General features: G+C 51.7%; 1 protein-coding gene across 7 annotated transcripts in view; it reads left to right on the top strand.

Moving 5' to 3' along the window:
• Window positions 1-811: 811 nt before the first annotated feature.
• BRD1 (bromodomain containing 1) overlaps window positions 812-21,859 on the top strand; it is a 64,970-nt gene continuing 43,922 nt past the window's right edge. For 3 of the 7 annotated variants that reach the window (XM_069100326.1, XM_069100325.1, XM_069100327.1), the window contains exons 1-3: window positions 813-2,214; window positions 2,552-2,599; window positions 17,501-17,657. In XM_069100326.1, coding sequence (XP_068956427.1) covers window positions 842-2,214; window positions 2,552-2,599; window positions 17,501-17,657 — 1,578 coding nt within the window. In that variant the 5' untranslated portion in view covers window positions 813-841. Of the gene's footprint in view, window positions 2,215-2,551; window positions 2,600-17,500; window positions 17,658-21,859 lie in introns of all 7 variants that reach the window. The other 4 variants (XM_069100324.1, XM_069100330.1, XM_069100329.1 and 1 more) reach the window with 4 other exon arrangements.

Consider the following 21,859-nt stretch of genomic DNA (forward strand, 5'->3'; position numbering starts at 1 on the left):
GCCGGCTCCCGGGGCCGGCTCCGAGCGGCCAGGTGGGGGCCGCGGCAGCGCGGGGAGGGGGCCCTGCTGCCGGCCGGTGGGAGAGCGCCCGGGGCGGGGGGCGGCGGGGCCCCCCCCCCCCGCCCGCCGGCCGGCGGGGCCGCCCCTCCTGGCCGCTTCCTGCTTGGCTCCGCCCGGAGACAGGACTTGATCGAGGCGGAGGGGACGTGGGGGGCCGGGTCCCCCATGCCGCCGCCCCCGGGGTGGGCAGCACTCAGAGCGCGGTGCTTCTGCTGGGCTCAGCAGTCAGGGAGCCGCGCTTGTGCCCGCAGAAGGAGCGTGTGCCCCCAGGGCAGCCTCAGGAGCGCCCTTGTCACCGCCACCTCTGCTTACCCAGGGCCCCTTGGCCTGCACCTGCTTAGCTTCCTGCTTGGGTGAGGCTCCCCCAGGGCTGCCTCCTTTGGCCTCCGTGCCGGTTGCCCGGGCAACACCTCAGTCCCGTCTTTTGGGGGGCGGAGAGGACACCGGGAGCCTCGGTCTTCTGAGATGAGTGAGTTTGCAAAAGCTCCGCTTCCCAGGCCGGGTCAGCAGGAACCCTACCTCTGCTGCCCGGCGCGCGCCTGGCACACCCCCGGGCAAGGGGGCCGCCGTCACTGTGGTTATTCCCGTTTCCGAGGCAGGTCGCGTGTGCCAGCAAGCCTCCGAGGCTGGCCGGCCTGACTCCGGGCCTGAGCCCGGGGCTGCCTCTCAGTTGAGCCCCGAGCGTCTTGTTTGGGTTGACGCGGGCCGACCCCGCTGATCATTTTTCAGACGTTGTGTGTTGACTCGAACTTTGCGTGTGATTTCAGGTAATCATTGCCAAATGAGGAGGAAAGGGCGATGTCATCGAGTATCTGCAAGCAGGCCCTCCTCTTCCCCGTGCAGCATTAAGCACTCCCCTACTCGAGAGACCCTGACGTATGCCCAAGCTCAGAGGATGGTGGAGATAGAGATCGAAGGCCGCCTGCACAGGATCAGCATCTTTGACCCCCTAGAGATCATCTTGGAAGATGATCTCACAGCCCAGGAGCTGAGCGAGTGTAACAGCAACAAAGAGAACAGCGAGAGACCCCCGGTGTGTCTGCGCACCAAGCGGCACAAGAACAGCAAGGGGAAGAAGAAGAATGACGGCGGCCCCGGCCCCGGCGGCCCCGGCGCGCCTGCCGCCGCCAGCCCCCTCCCCGAGCCCCGCGTGCGGGTGGTGGAGTACAGCCCGCCCTCGGCGCCGCGGCGGCCCCCGGCCTACTACAAGTTCGTGGAGAAGTCGCCCGAGGAGCTTGACCACGAGGTGGAATACGACATGGACGAGGAAGACTACGCCTGGCTGGAGATCGTGAACGAGAGGCGCAAGGCCGACGGCGTGTCCGTGGTGTCCCAGAACATGTTTGAGTTCCTGATGGACCGCTTCGAGAAGGAGTCCTACTGCGAGAACCAGAAGCAGGGCGACCCCCAGTCCCTGATCGACGAGGACGCCGTGTGCTGCATCTGCATGGACGGCGAGTGCCAGAACAGCAACGTCATCCTCTTCTGCGACCTCTGCAACTTGGCCGTTCACCAGGAGTGCTACGGGGTGCCCTACATCCCCGAGGGCCAGTGGCTCTGCCGCCACTGCCTGCAGGCCCGCGCGCGGCCGGCCGACTGCGTCCTGTGCCCCAACAAGGGAGGTGCCTTCAAAAAGACAGACGATGACCGCTGGGGCCACGTGGTCTGTGCCCTGTGGATTCCCGAGGTGGGCTTCGCCAACACGGTGTTCATTGAGCCCATCGACGGGGTGCGCAACATCCCCCCGGCCCGCTGGAAGCTTACATGCTACCTCTGCAAGCAGAAGGGTGTCGGTGCCTGTATCCAGTGCCACAAAGCCAATTGCTACACGGCCTTCCACGTGACGTGTGCCCAGAAGGCTGGCCTCTATATGAAAATGGAGCCCGTGAAGGAGGTGACGGGCAGCAGCACCACCTTCTCTGTCAAAAAGACTGCTTACTGTGATGCGCACACCCCCCCGGGCTGCATCCGCAGGCCTCTCAATATTTACGGGGACGTCGAGATGAAAAACGGGGTTTGCCGGAAGGAGGGAGCCGTCAAAACTGTCAGGTCCACGTCCAAAGTCAGGAAGAAAACAAAAAAGGCCAAGAAAACTTTGGCTGAGCCCTGTACAGTTATGCCCACGGTGTCCGCCCCTTATATACCTCCTCAGAGGTAAGCAGGCCTGAGGGCTGGGGCCGGAGCAGGTCTCTGCTCAGTCTGAGCTATCCCAGAGGTGGAGAGGGGACCCCCTTTGTGCCCTGTACTTGGGCGGGTGTCGGGAGGGGCATGTGGGCATCATGTTTGGAGAGAATTCTAAATGGAGTCCTTGGGGTGGAAATGATGGATAGAGAACCCAGTAGCCCAGTGAAGATGGTTCCCCATGTTTATTCCAATCCAAAGTAGATTCACAACCAAATAGAGCAGAACAGAAGTCCCTAGACTCAGCCGGGGTCCCCCTCTTTTTCTGGAGGTGTCGCCACATTCTATTAATGTGAAGTCTTATATTTAGATCCCAGATGGATCTGGAAAGGAGCTGGGTGGATTTAACCTTTGAGGGGTAAGCAGGGTCTCAGAGTGGGTAAGTGACTTGTTCCAAGATGCCCAACTAGTTATTGGTGGAGCCAGGGTCCAGGTGCTTCTGATGGTATGGGACCTGCGGCAGACAGGCCCGGGGTCAGTTTACATTGATTCAGAGGTATTTGCTGATTTTCAGTATCTGCAGCCCATCTTATGTGCTAATGACATGTCCTGTGTGCCCACTTAATGAAGGGGACTGACTTCAGTTCCCATAGTTGTTTTGTGCCCTTGCTCATAAGGAAAGTGACAGGACACTGATAACCCCACGAATGACGTGTCATTGGAAAGGAGAGGCTTCCCTGGCGCTGTCTCAGAATCGCCCCGCTCCCTCAGCTCTATAATAACTAAACAGTAAAGCACAGCAGAATGTTATGCATGGGAAAACCGATAGCTGATTAGAGAACTTTAAGAATTTGCTAATTTTAAGAAATCATCAGTCTTTGCAGATCACTTTCAGCACCTTCTTAAATGCGTTGTATTTGTACTGTCAGATGTACTGAAATGCATTCTGAATTTTCAAGTGATTGAGGTCTTGGGCCCCTCTGCTGCAATGTGTGGAAGGTTGCAGGTGACTTCCTGGGCCCAGCGGTGAAATGGCCCCTGAGCTTCGGCGAGAAAGCTGGACTGCTCACTTCCTGTCAAGACTGAGGGGTAAAAGTGACTGGGAAGGATCCCAAGGGGCATCGGGAAGGGCAGGTCCATTGGCCTCCTAAGCAAATGTGAAGTGCTGTTTGAAAAAGTGACACTGAAATTCTGGGAACTGCTTCATGGGAAATGTATTGAAATGATCGGAAAAGCAGTGTTGGGTTGGTCTGCCTCAGGCTCCTTCCCAGCCAGCTTTCTGATATCTGTGGTCTCTAGAAGTTAGTCAGTCATGAGAAGAAAGGGAAGGTGTTGGGACTTCAGTCCATTTCTTCTGAGAGTCTGATTTTCTCAATTTCCTCATCTGAAAAGTAGGGATAATAATTGAGATCTGTGCCCTATTACGGAAGTGTCAGAAGTTATCCCTACATTAAACATAGCTATTTAAGCCTCTTAGAATTTCATGTGCTGAATGTATTAATCTGCTTTTTTTGTGCTTAGATTGCTTTTAGCAATAAAGAATTTTAAGATTAAAATGGAGATAATTGAAAGTTTTGAAATGAGGAAAAGAAAGGCTTAGAAACCTGGTTTCCAGGAGTTTGCACTCTAATATTCAAGGAGGCCACATGGACATACACCCAGGTACATACACAAGCAAAACACAGGTAGAATGTATAGGAAGTAATCAGTAAGAGGAAGGTGCCAGCGTCTGTGGGACAGCCTCCTGCAGGAGGGAGCTTGCAGCTGGGTATTGAAGGGAGCCAGGGAGACTGAGGCAGAGAGGAGGAGGAAGAGCATCTCAGGCCTGGGGACATGCGTCAGCATCCCTGGAATTAGGGGTTGGAAGGCTGGAAAGGGGTCAGGGAGCCAGGCTGTGAAGTTGTCAATATCCTCCAGCAGTCTCTAATATTTGGTGCCGGAGGGGAGGGTGGGTAGCAGGGCTGGGATGTGGCCTGAATCGTGTTGCATGCAAGACGGAGAAGCCACGTAGAAACCTGCTGCCTGCCGCGGGCCAGGTTTGAGGTGAGGCGGCTGGCCATAGGGTCCTGTGTGGGAGAGGTTTGGCAGTGGACGTGGGGGAAGAAGGGAGAGCTCTGGGGAAAGATAATGTGTCATGTTTTGGACTTGGCTGACCGTTAGAAGCTTATAGGCCGTTCAGCTTGAGATGCACAAGAAACATTTCTGTGGTTACAGTTGAGGAGAGACTGGGCCTAGACTCTTAGATCCAGAATCATCTGCTTAGAAATACCAATGAAGCTGGTGGGAGCTGATGAGATCCCCTCCGGAGATCCTTGAATCTTGGGTACCCGTGTTTCCCCGATAATAAGACCTATCCTGAAAATAAGCCCTCCCCTTACTGTGTAAGATTCCTCTAAAATAAGCCCTCCCCCGAAAATAAGCCCTATTGAGATTGCTACTGTAGTGAAGGTGATCCCCTGTGCTACACGCTACATTACGGTACCCTCTGTATGCACCGTCCCCCCCCCCCCCCCGTGAAACGCAGGCCGCGCTCCGAGCTGCATCCAGTCAGAGCTGAAGCAGTGAGCGCGTCATCCTGTTCTTTATTGAATTCATTATTGAATAAAGGTACATTTTTTTGTTCACATTTACCTGTTTATTAAAATTGCTGTCAATGTTCATTAAAATAAGCCCTCCCCTGAAAATAAGCCCTCTGGTGTTTTTCTGTCCAAAAAAAAAAATAATAAGACAGTGTCTTATTATCGGGGAAACACGGTATGTGTAGGGTTGGGAGGTGCGCCCCTGGAGGGGAGGAGGAGAGCTGGCATTGTCCTGAAAACTTAGGGAGAGGAGAAAAGATAGTGACTGCCCCCTTCAGGCTGCCCGGAGCCCCTGGAGGGGAGGGTCAGGGCTATTAGAGAGCCTGAGGGTCTTGGGTACTTGTTGGAGATGGCTTTCTTCAGATTTTAGCTGAGAAGGGGAGAAGGAATGATTTGGATCCTCACTATTACCAAGCACTTGAGGTTTTGCCAGGTGTCTTACTGGCGGGTTCCTTTGAGCCTCCTTGGCTACTCTTTGAGACAGCTGCTAACAGAGAAAGAAACAGGCAGACTCTGAGGGGAAGGGTTGTGCCCAGGGTCATCCTGCTAGAATGTTTCTGTGGCTGGATTTGAATTCAGGTCTTCCTGACTCTAGGCCCAGTGCTCTGTTTTCTGTGCCCCTGCCCCTCAGCTGCCTAAAGCTCGAGGACGGTAACTGACAGTGATGGTTGGATCAAGTGAAGGCTTTTTTAAGGATGGGGGAGATCTCGTAGATGGGAGTGATTGGAGATTTGATACACACCCACCCAATGGTACCTGGGGGGGTGGGATCCAGGCCCCTGGTGAGGGCTTTTCCTTGGCAGGGGGAGAAGGGCCCCTTTTTCATCTGAGACTGGAGAGAAGGAGGAGCCAGTGATGGGGGAGATATGTAGGTGGTGGGAGATGAGGAGGAAGGGAGAAGAGGGAGCTCTTGGTGTTTGGGTCAGGGATGAAGTGAGGTCACAGCGCCAAGATGGAAGGTGGGGAGCCCTTGGGAGAGTGAATGAAGGAGAGTTAGAGGAAGAAGGGATGTTCGGTCTTGCTGCTGGGACGACTTCAGGTTGGGGTGGCCCAGTGGGCTCGGTTCGTCCTTTACTCCAGCTCTGCTTAGCACTGTGGTAGTGGAGGGGAAGGAGGCTGCTGGGGGGAATCCAGCACCTCAGGGGAGTGCTGGTTTCTGAGGGAAGGTCTGGAAAGGGGCTTAGTGCTATGTGAGACACTGTCCTTTCTCTGTAGTCCCCAGATCTAGGTCTCAGTGAGGGCCAGAAGGTGGAAAGAGGGTCAGGATGAGAGGAGGTTTGTTAATTACGGAGCAGGCATTCCAGAGGGCACAGAGAGCTCCTGGCAGATCTGGAGTTGAGGAAGGGGGTGGGGCCTGAGGGAGAACCCAGTGCAGAACAGTGACTGGGATTTTTGGATCAGCTCCTAGAGTGTGGGGAGTATAAGGAGATGGTCGAGGCTGGGTCTCAGTGCCAGAGAGGATGGTGCTGAGGGAGGTCTTCAGGAAGGAGTAGGCCAGAGAGACCTTGCTTGTCTGGGCCTAGGCCCTGTACACAGGGCAGTCTGGCAGTGAAGGTCCTGGGGCGGGACCTGCTGGGGTGGGAGGCAGGCGAGGGGAACAGTGACAAGCCTGGCAGGTAGGTGCTGCTATGATTCCCATTTTGCAGTGGAGGAAACTGAGCTAGGAAGTGTGTGAGATGGACTTTGAATTCAGGTGCACCTAGCCAGGGTGGTCTAGGAGTCTTGGCCCCCCCATGTGCATGTGCTCCCTGATCTGTAGAATGTGTATAGTATTCCGCAGGACACTGATGCTTTGTCTTCTGACACGTCTTCCTCCTGAGGGAGGCTGCTGGCCTTATTCACACCCAAGCGGAGGGTGAGAATCTTTTCACTCTGGGAATAAAGGGAACGACTTCAGACTTCACTACTGAGCCTGAGCGCAGAATATCATGGGCTTGGAGGGGTGGAGGAGACTGGAGAGGGAGAGATCTAACCCTCTCCCCCCCACCCCCATTTTGTAAGGGGAGAAACTGAGGCCTGGATATGGGCATTGACTTACCCAGAGAGGTCTAGAGGCTTCAGTTCTTGAGGTCTCTGTCAGCCTTGGAGATGCCAGAGATTTTCTTTGGGGTCCTCTCCGCAGAGGAGTATTTGGCCCAGACTGAAAAAGGCTTAGTAGGGCTGTGGTTCTGCAGTCAGTCTTCAGAAGGACTCGCAGGTGGATGCGATTAGATGGGTTTTGTTTCTTCTGAAGGACAGAGCTAGGGCGGGGGTAACGGGGGCAGATTTCAGCTCTCCATAAGGGGAAGGGGCCGATTTTTGGAGGGGCTGATTCTAGGACACCTGCCAGGATCTGGCTTTAATTAGTCAGCAGTCAGTAAACCTTTGTTAAGCACCTGCTATGTGCAGGGCAAGAAGCTATATAATGGGGAAGAAAGGCAGAGGTTAGTCTCTGCCCTTGAGGTGTCCACAGTCAGTGGTGAAGATAACAGGACCCATAGGAAAGAATTACTCAGCATTAAGGGAGTCAGGGAGTGGGATCTTAGCTGGTCAGGTGAAGAGGGAGAGCATCCCAGGCCTGGATGTGGAAACGCTGTGAGGTGGAGAGTCATGTGTGAGAAGCAGCAAGGAGGAGGCCTGATCAGATCTGAGGGGGTCACGTGGAGGCAGTAGGGAGCTACAGAAGTCTGTTGATTAGACACAGGCTTCAGGACGATCACTTCGGTGGTTGAGTGGAGGCTGGCCTGGAGTGGGAATAGCCTGCAGGTGGGCAGACCCCCATTAGGTGTGAGGGGACAGAGTGGTGGCAGGGTCAGGGAAGAAGAGGGACTGTAGTAGAGAGATGTTACAGGGGAGCTTGGCACCTGTTTGGGTTTGGATATGGGGGTGAGAGGGAGGGAGCACAGGCATCCCCTCCGCAGTGGATTGGGAAGGCAGGGGTGAGGTCAGGAGTTCAAGATGTCTGGAAGGCAGTTGGAGATGTGAGACTGGAGGGCAGCAGAGAATTTGGGGCAGGATGGGCAGATTGGAGAATGGTTAGCGCAGAGGCCCTAATCATGGCAGGTTTCATTTCTTGATGGGAACTTGGGACTTGCATATGATCCTCAGTCTTGGAGGAGAAGGGAGCCAGCAGGACATCCTCAAAGGGCACTGGATGGGAGGGAGAAGGCTCAGGGTTGAGCTCCAGCCGCTCACTTAATATTTGCTGGATGCTGGGCTGGTCACCTGAGCTCCTCTTTGGGAAAGCATCAGGGGTCTGCAGAAGGGCCTGCTCTGGGCGGTATGGAAAGTTCTCAAGTCCCTCGGTCTGGATGTTGTTCCGTTGGGGGGATGATCCTCGGTTTTCCCCTCTGCGGTCTGGGCTCCCCACCCAAGCACTTTCTGTTCTCTTCTTAGGGACAGCATTAGTTCACATTTTGTAATTCACTTGTCTCCTTCCTGAGCCTCCTGCAGACAGGCTGAGAGACAGACTCTGGGCTGGAATTTGGAAGCCTGGGACGAAGCTCTGAGCTTGGGTTGCTTCCCCGCAGGCGTCAGTGACTTGTGGGTGATTGTTGAGCATGACCTTGGCAGAGATGCAGACCTCGATGTGCTTTCTTTCATCTTTGGCTTTTCTGGAGTAGGGGGATGCACGTAGATTGCCACCCCACACTCAGGTGCCATAACTGGACTGTGGGTCCTTCCTTGTGGGTACTGAGGCTTGGGAGGCTGAGGATTTGGAGGAGGCACCTGCCTGTGGCTGAGCGCTGGCCGCTGTTGTTGTGGGGCTTTTGCTTTGGAGTTGGTTGAGGAGGGCTATGATGTGGGGGGCAGTGTGACTGTGAAGGCTTGTGGAATACCTTGCCCAGGTGCCCCAGGTGTGCGTTGGCAGCATGACCAGTGAGTGGCATGGTGAGGCCTGCTGCTGGTACTGGTTGGATGGCTGAGAGTCACTGCAGTCCTGGCGCATCTCTTTAGGACACACTTGTCAGTTGGACAGCGGTGGGCATCACCTGCTCTCAGTTGGTAGATACTTGTTAGGAGAGACGAGCCCTCCCCATCTGACCCGAGGCCACCAGGGCTGCTGTCAGCTGTCGCTAAACCCCCCCCCCCCCCCCCCCCCCCCCCCCCCGGGGGGCGCCCGCGCCCCCCTAAACACCCCCCCCCCCTTCCGCTGACGACCTGGGAGGGCCTTTGAGGCTGGCACCGTTCTGCATGAGAATGCCCCCAAGGATGGGTACATTTGGCTTAAATGCTGAAGGGCAGGGAAGTGAGGGGAGAAGAGGTGGAGCGAGATAGGAAACCCACCCGTAGACAGCCAGGTTGTTCCCGGCGGAATGCATGGGATTTGTCCCCGTCCCAGCTGCTTCCTTTATTGGAAGTGATTCCTCCCCTCTCATTCCCGCCCCTTCTATGGCCCCTTATGTGTCTCCTTATGCTGCTTACAGACTTGAAGGATGGGCATGCAGCAGGCCCTATGGATTGGTGGGTTAGAGGAGAGGCCTTCCTCAGTTAGGTCCTCACTGCTTCTCCGGGAGGAAGGAACTGGCGCTTTATCTTGAAATGGATGAAAATGGAGGAATGTTAACTTTGAGAGAGCACCTTCCCATGAAGATGAAGGGAATGAATATTTGTTCGAGCCCTGATGTCACGTGCTCTGGGTGTCAGGCACAGAAATCCTTTTCTGAAGCATCTGCCTTTTCAAGTAGTGGACGAGATGCGGAGCCAGGGCTTTCCACAGCTTTTTGGTGTCAGATGACAAGCATCTGTAAAAGGGAGAGTGTCCTTGTCACCCAGGAGGTGCCGCCCAGCGGGCCCGTCACCGCGCAGTGGCTTCGGACTGGCGGCAGAGCAGGGAGCAGAAGCACTTTGTGATTCTCTGAACTAGTGACTGCCAGTGCAGAGGATTATGTTCTTTGTCCTGTTGGTCATTCAGATAGGGCTTTAAAAATAAGGACCTTCAGTTAGCTTTAGTTGCACCTGTCAAACGATGCAAAAATGTTCACATTTGTACTCAGGAGCAGGAAGGTCCATCCTGCTCTCTACGCTGTCAGTGGCTGCCCCTTGCTCCTGAGAGTGAATTCTCGGTGGGGACCTCAGCTTTTAGACAGGCTGCGCTCCAGAAGTTCCCTTGCATTCATGCTTGAAACTTGGGCACCCTGTCCTCCATGGAAACAGTGTTGAATGGTGCTTCTTTATCTTCTCTTGAATGTATCTCATGTGTACACGTTGTGTCTCCTGTTGGTGAGCTCCTAAGAGGCAGGCGTTGTCCTCGCCACCCTTTCGACTGCCAGGGGTTGGCACAGTGCCTGGCACATGGGAAACAATAAATTACTTGTGGCCTGGTTAGATTCCTGTGTCAGCCTACCAAAGCCTCTCCATTGAATCTAAAATGTAGCCAAGAGACAGTGAGTGGATGCTCCTGGAAAGGGAATAGGCAGGAGGAGGAAGGGGAAGCTGCTTCTCTCCTTTGGGCACTAGGGCTGACTCTTGGGCCAACTTGGAGATAGGGTCAGTTTGACTTGGCTACCTTCTCATCTCCCATTCCCTATGCCTTACTTGCCAGGCCTCTCCAGATGACCAGTGTCTTAGTGCTGACATCATAAACTCTCCCCGATCCTTCTGCTCCCTCCCTTATCCTCCGGAGTACTCTGGGCCCAAATCCTTGCTCTCTTTTTCCCCCAAGTCACAGCTCTTGACTTGTTGGTACAGCAGATCTTAGGTTGAATATTAGGTAAAAAGTAAACTGCTTGAATTGATGTGATACTGTGTATGACCCTGTGGCTTCTTTACCCCCTGGGAGGTATTTTGAAAAAAGGATGCTTGTTAACTCAAATGAGTCTCTTGTTTCTGGCAATGAAGTAGAAATTCAGGCGCCCCAGGGGATATTTTGGGCAAAATTACCCTGCCTGGGGTCTTCTCTTGGGCTTATTCGCTCTCCTTCCCTGCTCCTTTCCACCTCTACTTAAGCCACAGATTTTAAAAAAGGGAAGTTTTTCGGGGCAGTAGCTTAGACAGCTTGTGAGGAGGATTGTGTGCCATTTGTATGGCTGGATGATTAATCCCTGGTAGGTGCTGTAAACTTGGGTTTACCTGCCTCTGGTTGTCATAAATGCAAGTATAGAAGGTACCTGTCGTCTTCAGGTAGGAGATGGAGGCGATTGGTGCATCGTTGTACGGCCAGGAATTCCACTTGTTGGCTTCTCCTCAGGACAAAAAGGTCTTGGGACTCAAAGGAGATTGATGTTGCTGGAGAAAGTACCTGAATGTCAGCTGTGGCTGAGAAATGACCCCAGATGGGGCTGGACTCCACATCTGAAGACTGGTTGTCTTCATCCAGGAATTTCCTCCCGTTGGGGTTAAAGAACATCTGGTGAGCAGATTGCTTTGGGCAGAGAGAATGACAAGGAATAGAAATAGTGGCGGCCGCCAGCTGGGAGGGGCCTCATCTCTTTGGCCAGAGGATTTTCTGTAGCTCAGAAGGGTTTTTAAAATTTCAGTTTCAAAGTAGAATTATGAACTTCATATAGTTTAGGAAGCAGGAAAACTTTTGGGAATTTTGCCACTTTTATTCACTAATTGAGTAGTAGTATCTTATTCCTTTTGGTGTGTGTGTGTGTGTGTGTGTGTGTGTGTGTGTGTGTACTTTGGGTGCTTCCAGGCCTTCTTGAAAGCTCAGCCAGCTGAGTGAGCATAGGGCTTGGAGTGTGGGGCCCCAGGATGGGCTCTGGCAACTGAGCTCAGTTTGGAGGCCTGACTCCCAGGAGGTAGCTGTGATGGCAGAGGAGGACCGTTGTTAGCATCTCTCTCTCTTTTTTTTAAGCATTTGGGGTTAAGTAACTTGCTCAAGGTTACATGGCCAGTTATTTTGTGTGGGTGGTAAGTATCTGAGGCTGGAACCGATCCCGGGTCTCCCGACTCCAGGGCCTGTGCTCTTATTCACTGCACCACCTGGCCCCCCCTCTTAGCATCTCTTGATGGAGACCCAGGTCCTAAAAGTGGTGGAGAGTGGGATTCCCCCTATGAAGACCTCCGGTCTTGGAAGTATTGATGAGATGTGTGATGCCCCGTCTGTGGGAGAAAGCATCTCACAGGTTTGGGACTTTAATAGAGGGTTTGAATGAGTATTATTAGTTGATCAAGTTACTTTGTTCAGAATGACTTGGTTACTGTAAAAAGTATACTGAAGACTTAGTACAGAAGTTCGTGGTTCACAGGCTTAATCATTTTTTGGTGTGTGTTTGCATCAGTGATTTCTTATGATCTCTCCCTTGTCGTAAAGGATTGAGCAGAGGTAGTCAGCACCCACAGTGGCCAGTCCTGACAGTGCCAGCATTTCTCCTTTGTGGTGATGACACACTTTCCTCCTGTAAGGAGATGCATTTCTCCATCTCTCTTCTGGTGCGGTGAATTGTTGTTTTTTGTTTAAGTAATTGGTCTCTGTTGTTTACCTGGCTCTGCTCACTTCACTGTCACATTCATACCAGTCATCCCAAGCTTCTCTCCGTCCCTCCTAACCGTTGTTGCGTTATGGCTCAGTTCTGTTCCGTTACATGAATGGACCTTACGTGACCCTCAGTTTTCTGGTTTTCAGACTTTAGACCAGGAAGGCACCTTAGAGATAATCAAGGCCCTAGAGAAGAGCTGGCCTCATCCAAAGGTCACAGAGACAGAAAGTGGCCGAGCGGGGCCATTGACTCCTGCCAGACCCCTCATTGGGCCTCGAGGGAGAGCAGCTGAGACTGGACACAGGCATAGAGCCGGGTTTCTGAGCTCGTGAAGGTGCTGCTGTTGTACGAGAATAAAAGCAGTCTGGGCCTGTCTTGGCCGATGTGTAAACGAAACGATGCCAAAATGTGTAGTGAGCAAAAAATGGCAAATGGGGCCCTCCACATCTAGTCTTCAGTTTGAAAAAAGTGGATGTTAACTTTTACGCTCATCACAAAATGTCCTGCTCTGAGTCCTGAAGTGGTCTCGTTATTGGAATTCAAACTGTATTATTTCCTTTGGGCTGCATTGAATTGCTACCATGTTTTATGTAATTATAACTTTGAAATCTAATTGGGAATTGGAATATGTGTGACTACTTCAGGGGCCTCATTATCCGCACTAATTGAGACTCGGCTATATTTTTGTAGTTCTTGTTTCTGTTACTTTTTATGTAATTGTAAGTGTGTATATCATTTTTTTTGTCTTTGAATCATTTCACATACATAGGCCTCTCCATAGTCTTCATGTTTGTCATTACTTTCAAGTGAAGTCAGCAAGCATTTGTTAAACACCTACTGCATTTTATGCATTAATAGTGTTAAGTAGTGAGGATGTAAACAGCTTCTGAACCCTCTGGGTCTGATGGGCTAGACGAGGGGCAGCCGCTTCTGCACCAAAACTGGCAAGGGGGGCCACGGCCCTGGAGGGAAGGCGCCAGCACGGGGCTCTTGGGAAGGGCCACCTCCTGTGGAAGGTGGTCTTTTAGCTGAGATTGGAAGGGGAGGTGGGAGAACTCCACAGGCAGACCGGATCGAGGTGGGGGCAGCCCTTCCTCATGCTTGGTTATTACAGATCATGCTGCTGCAAATAATGATGGTGATAGTGAAATTTCTATCAGTAGCATTTTGAGGTCTATAAAATAGTTTATATGCAGCTACCCCACAGCTCGGAGGTAGGCAGGCTCTCTGGTCATCCCATTTTACAGAGGCTGTGGGCGGAACAGCCTGGAGAAGCTGAGATCTCCCATCAGTAACCCCCTTAGGGCCGGAGTAGGCCTTAGGTGTTGTCACAAGCATCTGCATCCAACAGAGTGACAGAGTGACCAGTCAGCAGGTGCTGATTTAGTGGTGCCGTCCGGCCTGCTCTTGGAGCTCCTGGAGATACAGACATGGCGGCCGTTTCCCGGGTCTCCAGAGCCGCCTCCTCCCCTCACTCAGGTTGTCTTCTCTTGGTCCTGGATGGGATTTGTGAAGAGCTGGAAGGAGCAGATGCTCCTGGGGGGGGGGGGGGGGCTAGGGCTTTTGCTGTCCCCATTTACATGTAGATTTAGCAGTTCACTTGGCTGTCCCTCTTGATGGCCTGCTGTCCACCAGGCATCTGGATGGAAACTTAGAAGCTGGTCCCTGCACTAGTTAGAATGTGAATAGGACAAAGAGGCACACCCAAATACTCCAGAGAAACCAGTTTGAATCCCTGAATTGGCCTTTGCAAGGTCATGGCTGCCACTGGTAGGCTATGTGTTGCAAGCATGGTCTTACTCGAGCCTCAAGTCATGGAGGAGAGAAATATGCAATCTTTGCACCCACCTTGCAGATGAGGGAGGCAAGTGTGGGGGGATTTTGAGAGATGTCTCTCCTCATTTCAAGGCCATCTGGTACATATTTTTTTTTTGGCAAGTTTAAAAAAAAAAAATCTTTTACCATGACCTTAAACATCAACAAATATGAACATTCTAATTTACAAGAGGCCACAAAAGAGGAGTGTACGTGAAAGTTGGGTCTACATTTAGCACCGTAATAACAAATCACCGACTTGTTTGTACAGTCTTGGAAAGCAGGAGGAGAGGTGACTTTGAGCTGAAGGGATCAGGGAGGATTCAGGGAGGCGATGACCAGGAGCTTGGCCTTGGAGGCCAGGGAGAGGTGTGACAGGTATACCTTCTGGGTGTCAGTGAAGGCCTGTCTATGCATGGAGGTACAGCGGCCCAGGGAGCATCTGATAACAGTCCTGGTTGTCTGAAACAGTGTTCGAGCTTGGTCCGGCTGTGGAGGGCTTCAGAGGAGCGGAGCTTGGTCCGGCCGTGGCGGGCTTCACAGGAGCAGAGTGTGGTCCGGCTGTGGCGGGCTTCACAGGAGCGGAGCGTGGTCCGGCCGTGGCGGGCTTCAGAGGAGTGGAGTTGGCATCGTATTTCGTTGGCAGTTAGGGCATGAGGGGATGAGCTGGTCAGAGCTGTTCTTTGGAATGCTGTGGCAGCAAGGATTGGGTGCTAGTGATGTGAAGAGCTGTGAGGCCAGAGAGGATTATGGGACTGCAGGTTTGACTGGGTCAGGAGCTGGGAGTGCGGAGTCCAGACACAGCACAAAGCTTAAGGTCCACACAGACAAAGTCTGCATTAACTAAGGATTCCAGCTAACAGCAGCAGCTCCAGGCCCTTGGCCTTGCTTTTCATCTATCCGCCTTACAGGTTGTTGTGATAAATGCTTGTGGCAATCAGAAATCTCGGTTATGTCATAGACATGAAAGAAATTTAAACAGCATGTCCAGACAGCGAATTCCGGATAGTCTGAGTGTCCCCATTCTCTCACCTTTTTAACCTCATTAAATTGGTGATGCAGATGGCGAGTAGCTTCTGCTGCCTTGCTCTGCCCTCCGTGCACACGCCTTGGAGAGGCTCAGCCACCAGGCGGTCCTAGCAGGCTCAGCGAAGAAGCCGGGGCTGTCTCTTGCAGAGACGCGTGTTGTGGCCTTTCTAATTGTAAGGCTCATGTGTGTGTCTGGTAGAGGAGAGGGCAGTGGGATGTTTAGGCATCAAGAAAGGTTTCTAAAGTGGAGCTGGGGTAGAGATCAAGAGTGAGTCCCTTTCTGTGGGAGGAGAGAAGAACAGTCTGTACTTGAATGAATTCCGGCTTTATACCTATACAGGCTCTATAAAAACGGGGTGTAAAGAGTGTTGGGACTTGGGTTCATTCTCAGAATTCTAGGTACCGAAGGGAGAGTGTTTGAATTGCCACACACGTTTGCATTTCCTTGGCCTTCCATAGGGAGGCCCAAGTCCGTTTCATACTGCTGACTAATGTATGAGTTAACATGCAATTAGAGCATAATAATTAACCCCATGGCTGCTTTTGATTTATGGAGTGTGCTCCTTTCAGGATGCCCGTGCAGAACTTATCCCCATGTTGTAGATGAGGAGACTGAGGTTCCCAGGGGAAGTGGCTTGTCTCCATGGCCCAGCCGGCTTCCTGTCAGCCTGCAGCCTCACTGCCCCTGCCCTGTATGGGAGGAGCCTTGAGCGACCTGGGCCTGCACCTTCCCTGAGCATGGGATGGGTTTTTATAGAAAGCTTCAGAGTGGTGAATCATTGTCCTTGGTTTCATTGTTCCGATTGTCTTTTGTTTCCCATGAATGATTTAGAAACTGCTTTAAGTTTCTGAACTGAAATATTTATATTTCACTTCTGCTTTTCACTAGGTCTTCCCTCTTCCCCTTTGAAATATGATATTTGAGTATTTAATCAGGAGTAGGGGGATGTCTAGGAAAGTGTGACTTTCATTAGGAAAAGCTTGTGATCACTAAGTTGTAAAAAGACTTCACTTTTGATGAGGAAGTCAACTGTGATCACCCTGAAACATCTCCTGCCTTTGGGGAGAGTGCTGTTGATGTTTGGCCCTTCCCTAAGCGCAGTGGGATGGCAGGAAAGTACTGGGCACAGGGCCTCCCCCAGTGGGCCTCTGGGGGCAGACTGGGCAGCCCTTTTTTGGGGAATCTGGACTCCCTGCCACCGGCTTCTTCAGAGATTTCTTTGGGGAACAATTGTTGTATCAGAATCATTTTTCAGCTATATTTAAGGCGAGGGTCTGGATCTGTCTAATGTCATGGGTATGGGGAGCTCCCTGGGAAAGCCAGCTCCCTCCAGTGCTGCTTGGTATCTTCTCTACCATGTAGTGAGTTCTGGGGAGTTGGCCTAGAGTGCTCAGAGGTTAGATGTCCTGTTCAGGGTCACCCAGCCAAGATGTGGGATTTGAACCCAGGTGTGTGGCTTTAGGCCCCTCTGCACTGCACTCCCTGCTTGCTGGCGACTCTTTGATTTGGCTGTGATTTAGGGAAGGAAAGGGGATCTTTGGGAATTGGGAATCTCCAGCGTGTCCGGCTGGAGAAAGACAAAGAGGTTGTGTGATTCTGTGGGCTGCAGCGCTCTGTGGGCAGACACGGGGAGACTCCGATGGCTCTTTGGCTCCTTCTGCGACTGTGCCCGCGAAGATGCTGCTCACACAGCTTCATCACAGAAGTGTTTCATTTTCTGTGGGCGAGAAAGGGATAATGCACACCCTGCATGGTTTCTGCCTGCTTCACAAAGCCCTCAGTGCTCGGCTGAGCTCAGATGAGCACATATGCAGTTCAGCATCCAGGAGGCCGGCCCCAGCAGCAATCTTGGCTCTTCAATTTTAAGACTTTCACTTTTTCAGTTTTTAGATTTTTTTTAAGGGTCGTCTCAGTGGGTTTTAGATGTTCTTTGGATGAAAAGAAGCCAGTTATTTCAGAATACTCGACAAACTTAGCAGCACTTTTTTCTTTTCTTTTTTTATTAGTTTATCTTTAGTTTTCAACATTTACTCCCAGAAGTTTTAAATTTTCTCCCTCTCCCTCCCCAGAATTAACAGCACTGTTTTTAAAAGCTGCATTTTTTTAGTAACTTAAATGGCTTGTTTCTTTTATTAATGTGAGTGTACAGAATTTAAAATAATTGTTCAACACAAAAGGTGTTATTTTATATTTGATTTAGGTTAACTTGTTTAAAGAAGGGGGCTTGCTTAGGTTTTAACATAATAAAATCATTTAAAGATTTTTAGATGCTTTAACTGGGCACATTTTTAGGTGATTTAAAAATTCACTTCATGAGTCATTTGAGCAGAGCATATAAAGTGGGCCTTCCCAAGGAGGGGGTGGGCATCACTGTTTGATTTGAAATAGTTCTCAAGTATGCATGGAGGGTGTTTCCTGATTCCCATAACCAAAGCCTCTCTTTAACCTGTTGCTTCCAAAATTAAACTCTGAGTTTTTCCGTATTTTAGATTAAATAAGATTCTGACTCAGGTGGCCGTTCAGCGGAAGAAGCAGTTTGTGGAGAGAGCGCACAGTTACTGGTTACTAAAGAGACTGTCCAGGAACGGCGTGCCGTTGTTACGGAGGCTGCAGTCTGGTGCCCAGGCCCAGAGAAACACCCAGCAGGTATGTGGCACTTCTCTCTTTAAAGAAGGGAAAGGGAACCTTTAAGCCCCTCAGTTTATGAATGTCTCTTCTGTCCTGGGCCCACCCCTCTCCGACCCCCCAAGCCGAGCTTTGGGGCAGCACAGCCTCCACGTTGGGGGGAAGCCTTGGGCAGGTTGTTAACTTGATAATCTGCCTCCCAGCTCTACAAGAAGCACACTGATTTTCAGACTGGCATTGAACACTGAGTTGGAAGTGGAGAACGATTGTTTCTCCATGCTGCTGCCTGAGCCCTTTAAAAATTCGGAAGTGGTTTGGTCAGTTTGTGCACCATCCAGATGGGACCTGGTAACTGGTCTTCTGTTTCTCCCCATTTAGTGGATTTGTAGATTGAGTTGCCTCTTTGCCCCACCTCAGCCTGCTTCTTCATCAATGGAGCATTTCTAGCCAGCAGGTCAGGGATGGGAGGGATGGGAAGAAAGAGAGAGAACCTCTGTAGTTGGGATACTCCCCAGGCTCCAGATAGCCCCTAGGCTTGCTTCCTGGAGCTGGCAGCGGAGGGAGAAGGATCTAACCCCTCAGGCCCCTCCTTCACCCTTTCAAAGTGTGGTTGAGAAGGGCTTTGTCATCCTGAAGTTCAGGAGGCCTTCCACCGAGACAGCCAGCACCAGGAAGACCAGGGCCAGGGTTAGATGGGGCAGAGGCAGGTTCTGTTGGTCAGAGATTTAGGAGAGATTGTGATTTAGTGACCGGCTGACACCTTCTCCATGACTTTGCTGGTGCTGCCCTCTCCCCTCTCATGCCCCCTGATCTCGCCCGAATTCTGTATATCCTGAAGGATGGACGCTGCCGCTGGCACTGCCTGGCCATTGCCCCAGGAGTGCCCTGGAGTGCCGTCAGGCTCAGTCCTGCCATCGTCATGCATCTCACTGGATCACCCACAGCCTGCTTTTCATGTGTACGTGGCTTTGTGTGGAACATGTAGTGTTGAGGGTTCAAAGAGAAGGTTAGTTCTAAATGAGCTGGAAGGCTGTGAGCAGGTCCGCTCCGTTTGTGCCCCTGTGTTTCCACTTCTTCCCTCCCCGGCCTGGCTCAGTGATGCCAGGACCCAGCCCTCTGTCTCTCTTAGCAGCATTCCTGCTGTGGAGGGTCTTAGGATGCTCTTTGAAGGCTTTGTTTGCCTTTTCTTTCCACATCCTAGAAGGCTCTTTTTGGAGGGGTGTTTGTTGTTACCCTCTTCACCAGAATGTCCCATTGTGTGCTCCACACGCCCGTCAGAGTGTAATTTTATTCAGACTATAGATGTGTTAGCACACAGTAACCTTGAGGCCTTTGGGGAGGAGGCCTGGGGGAGGAGGGGGCTGCCCATCCCAGCTGTCTTCACATACAGTCTAGACAATAATTCTTGTCATGGGATTATTGTGAAGACTCAGGGCAGATCATGGCCAGAGGATCTGTGGGTCTGGTCAGTATGTGGCAGTTCCCTAGGGCAGACAGAAGTAAAATGGCTTGCCTGCTGTTCCAGCCCCAGGAAGTACCAAAGGTGGCACTCTCCCAGTTTTCCTGATGCCAAGCCTAGCCCTGTGTCCACTGCTCCTCAGCACCGTTTGTGGTGAGGAAGGGGCTTTGTAAACCTCCCTACTTCTCTCTAGATCTAGAAAACAGAGGTAAGGGCTGGAGTGGATGGTCGGGTCTCCTGCAGCTGCCCCCTGTTGCTGTCTGCAGGATGGGGGATGCCTTTTAAATGCTTTTTTACATGTACTCATTGGCATTTCCCACTAGCATGCCAATCAGATGAAATCGGAAACCGGGGAAGTGCTTTGTAAGCCTAAAGCGCTGTATAAACGCTACCTAATGTTAAAAATGCTTCAGCTTGGGGCGGCCAGGTAGCACAGCGAGTAAGAGCACCGGCTCCAGTGTTGAGAAGACCTGGAGATCGAATCCGGGCTCAGACACTTGGCACCCACCCAGAAACGCCTGGCCGTGTAACCTTGAGCAAGTTACTTAACCCCAATTGCTTAGGGGCGGCCAGGTGGCTCAGCGAGTAAGAGCACCGGCTCCAGTGTTGGGACGACCTGGAGATCGAATCTGGGCCCAGACACTCAGCACCACACCCAGAAATAACTGGCTGTGTAACCTTGAGCAAGTTACTTAACCCCAATTGCTTAGGGGTGGCCAGGTGGCTCAGCGAGTAAGAGCACCGGCTCCAGTGTTGGGATGACCTGGAGAACGAATCCCGGGCTCAGACACTTAGCACCACACCCAGAAATAACTGGCTGTGTAACCTTGAGCAAGTTACTTAACCCCAATTGCTTAGGGGCGGCCAGGTGGCTCAGCGAGTAAGACCACCAGCTCCAGTGTTGGGATGACCTGGAGATTGAATCCCGGGCTCAGACACTTGGCACCCACCCAGAAACACCTGGCCATGTAACCTTGAGCTTAACCCCAATTGCTTAGGGGCGGCCAGGTGGCTCAGCGAGTAAGAGCACGGGCTCCAGTGTTGGGACGACCTGGAGATCGAATCCCGGGCTCAGACACTTAGCACCACACCCAGAAATAACTGGCCGTGTGACCTTGAGCACGTTACTTAACCCCAATTGCTTAAAAAAAAAAATGCTTCAGCTTTAATGTAAAAACTTAAAGCTCTTGGTTTGAGTTAATTCATGAACAGTTCCTCATGGGTTCTTTTCCTCTGCGCTGGCAGCTCCTGCGTATCCATCTCTTCCATATACACACTCATCCCAGCGTGGCAGAATTATTTTTTATTGTTGAAGAAATAATTACAAATTAAAACTTGATTTAAAAGAATTGTGTGATAATTTTTCAAAGCTGTGTGCCAGAATTAAGGCTTTGGCAGTGAGATGCACTGATAATCCTGACCCATGTTTTCAGAGCACTCAGAGGTTCCCAGAGGGCTTTTGGTCTGTTCTCTCATCAGCAGTTACAGCAGCCTGACGAGGGCTTAAGAAAGACTTGGGTTTGAATCTTGACTGCCGTCTCTACCCAAGGCAAAGCAGAGATTTGGGCTGACAGAGATGGAGTGGGGGGTGGCTGGATTAGTAGCCTTGTTTTGTGTCCCTCGGAGGGCAGCATGTGGGAAACTTGAAAGGCTTTAGAAATGAAACTGATAATTACTATGATAATTCATTTTAAGATGTTTGATTTCAGTAGCGATCCCTCAGGAACAGGGAACGTAACTGGATTAAAAAGCACTTGAAAGCTTTCTTCTCAGTTTGGGAATTTGGAATAGCTGGTAGCAAATCCTGACTTAAAGGAGAGGTGTGGGCCTCGGCCAAAGGAGGCAGGGGGAGGGGGCTCGATGTGGGGGAAGGCTTGTTGGCCAGTGGGGCCAGTGAGGTGGCTGTGGAGGGCAGAAGCCAAGCCAGCTCTGAGGCTCTGACTTGGTCAGCTGCTCCCTCATTTGTGAAATAAGACGTTCTGATGGTTTTCCTTTAAGGCTCCTCTATGGTCTTTTGAATGATATAACAGAGGGAAAACCAGCCAAAGTGTTTCCCCTTTGGGGGGAGGATTTTAATAGTTGGCGGATCCATTGCCTTCAGATAATAAAGGAATATCAAAATGAGAAGGTTCTGTGGAGAGTGGAGGCAAATCCAGGCAGTCCCTTCAGGAGGATTGGCTCTGTCTGCTTTTTGAGAAGAAAATGGCAGACGTTCCTTCTTCTGCTGTAGTTGGAAATAAGCCCTGAGGATATAAACCACTGCCTTAAAGTTGTTTATTGTGGAGCCACAGTGTGCGTACCGTGTGTGGCCACAGTTCGGCTTGTCATTAGGTGCTCCTGCTTGCCAGGACGCCCGGGAGATGAGTTAATGAGCTGACACCAAAGGGTCAGAGCCAGGACAAGGGTGCCCAGCCCAGTGCTTCTCATGTGTGGGGCCCGTCCTGCCTTTGTCACCCTGTAGCAGGTAGGTTGTAATGTGTGATCTGCATGTGGAGTCTTCCCGTGGAAGGGCCTTCAGTAGCAGAGGAGGGCTGATAGGGAGATGCACGGATTGGGCCAGAGATCTGACAGACCAGAAATCACTGGTTTCTGAGACCATCGCCCTCCTCTGCTTGGACACTGACGGGTGATGGTGATGGTGCCACTGGGGTAAGTCTGAGTTTTGGAAAGCTTTTTCCTCTAACATCGTCAGCTTGTGCTGAGAAAAGACCCATATTTTCGCAGGGATCTAGTTTCTGCCCTAGAGAAGGTTGCAGTTTGGTGG

This window comes from Petaurus breviceps, unplaced genomic scaffold, assembly GCF_028583685.1.
Source record: "Petaurus breviceps papuanus isolate PSGF00001 unplaced genomic scaffold, PetGlider_PUasm1.0 391, whole genome shotgun sequence".
In the NCBI taxonomy this organism is placed as follows: Eukaryota; Metazoa; Chordata; class Mammalia; order Diprotodontia; family Petauridae; genus Petaurus; species Petaurus breviceps.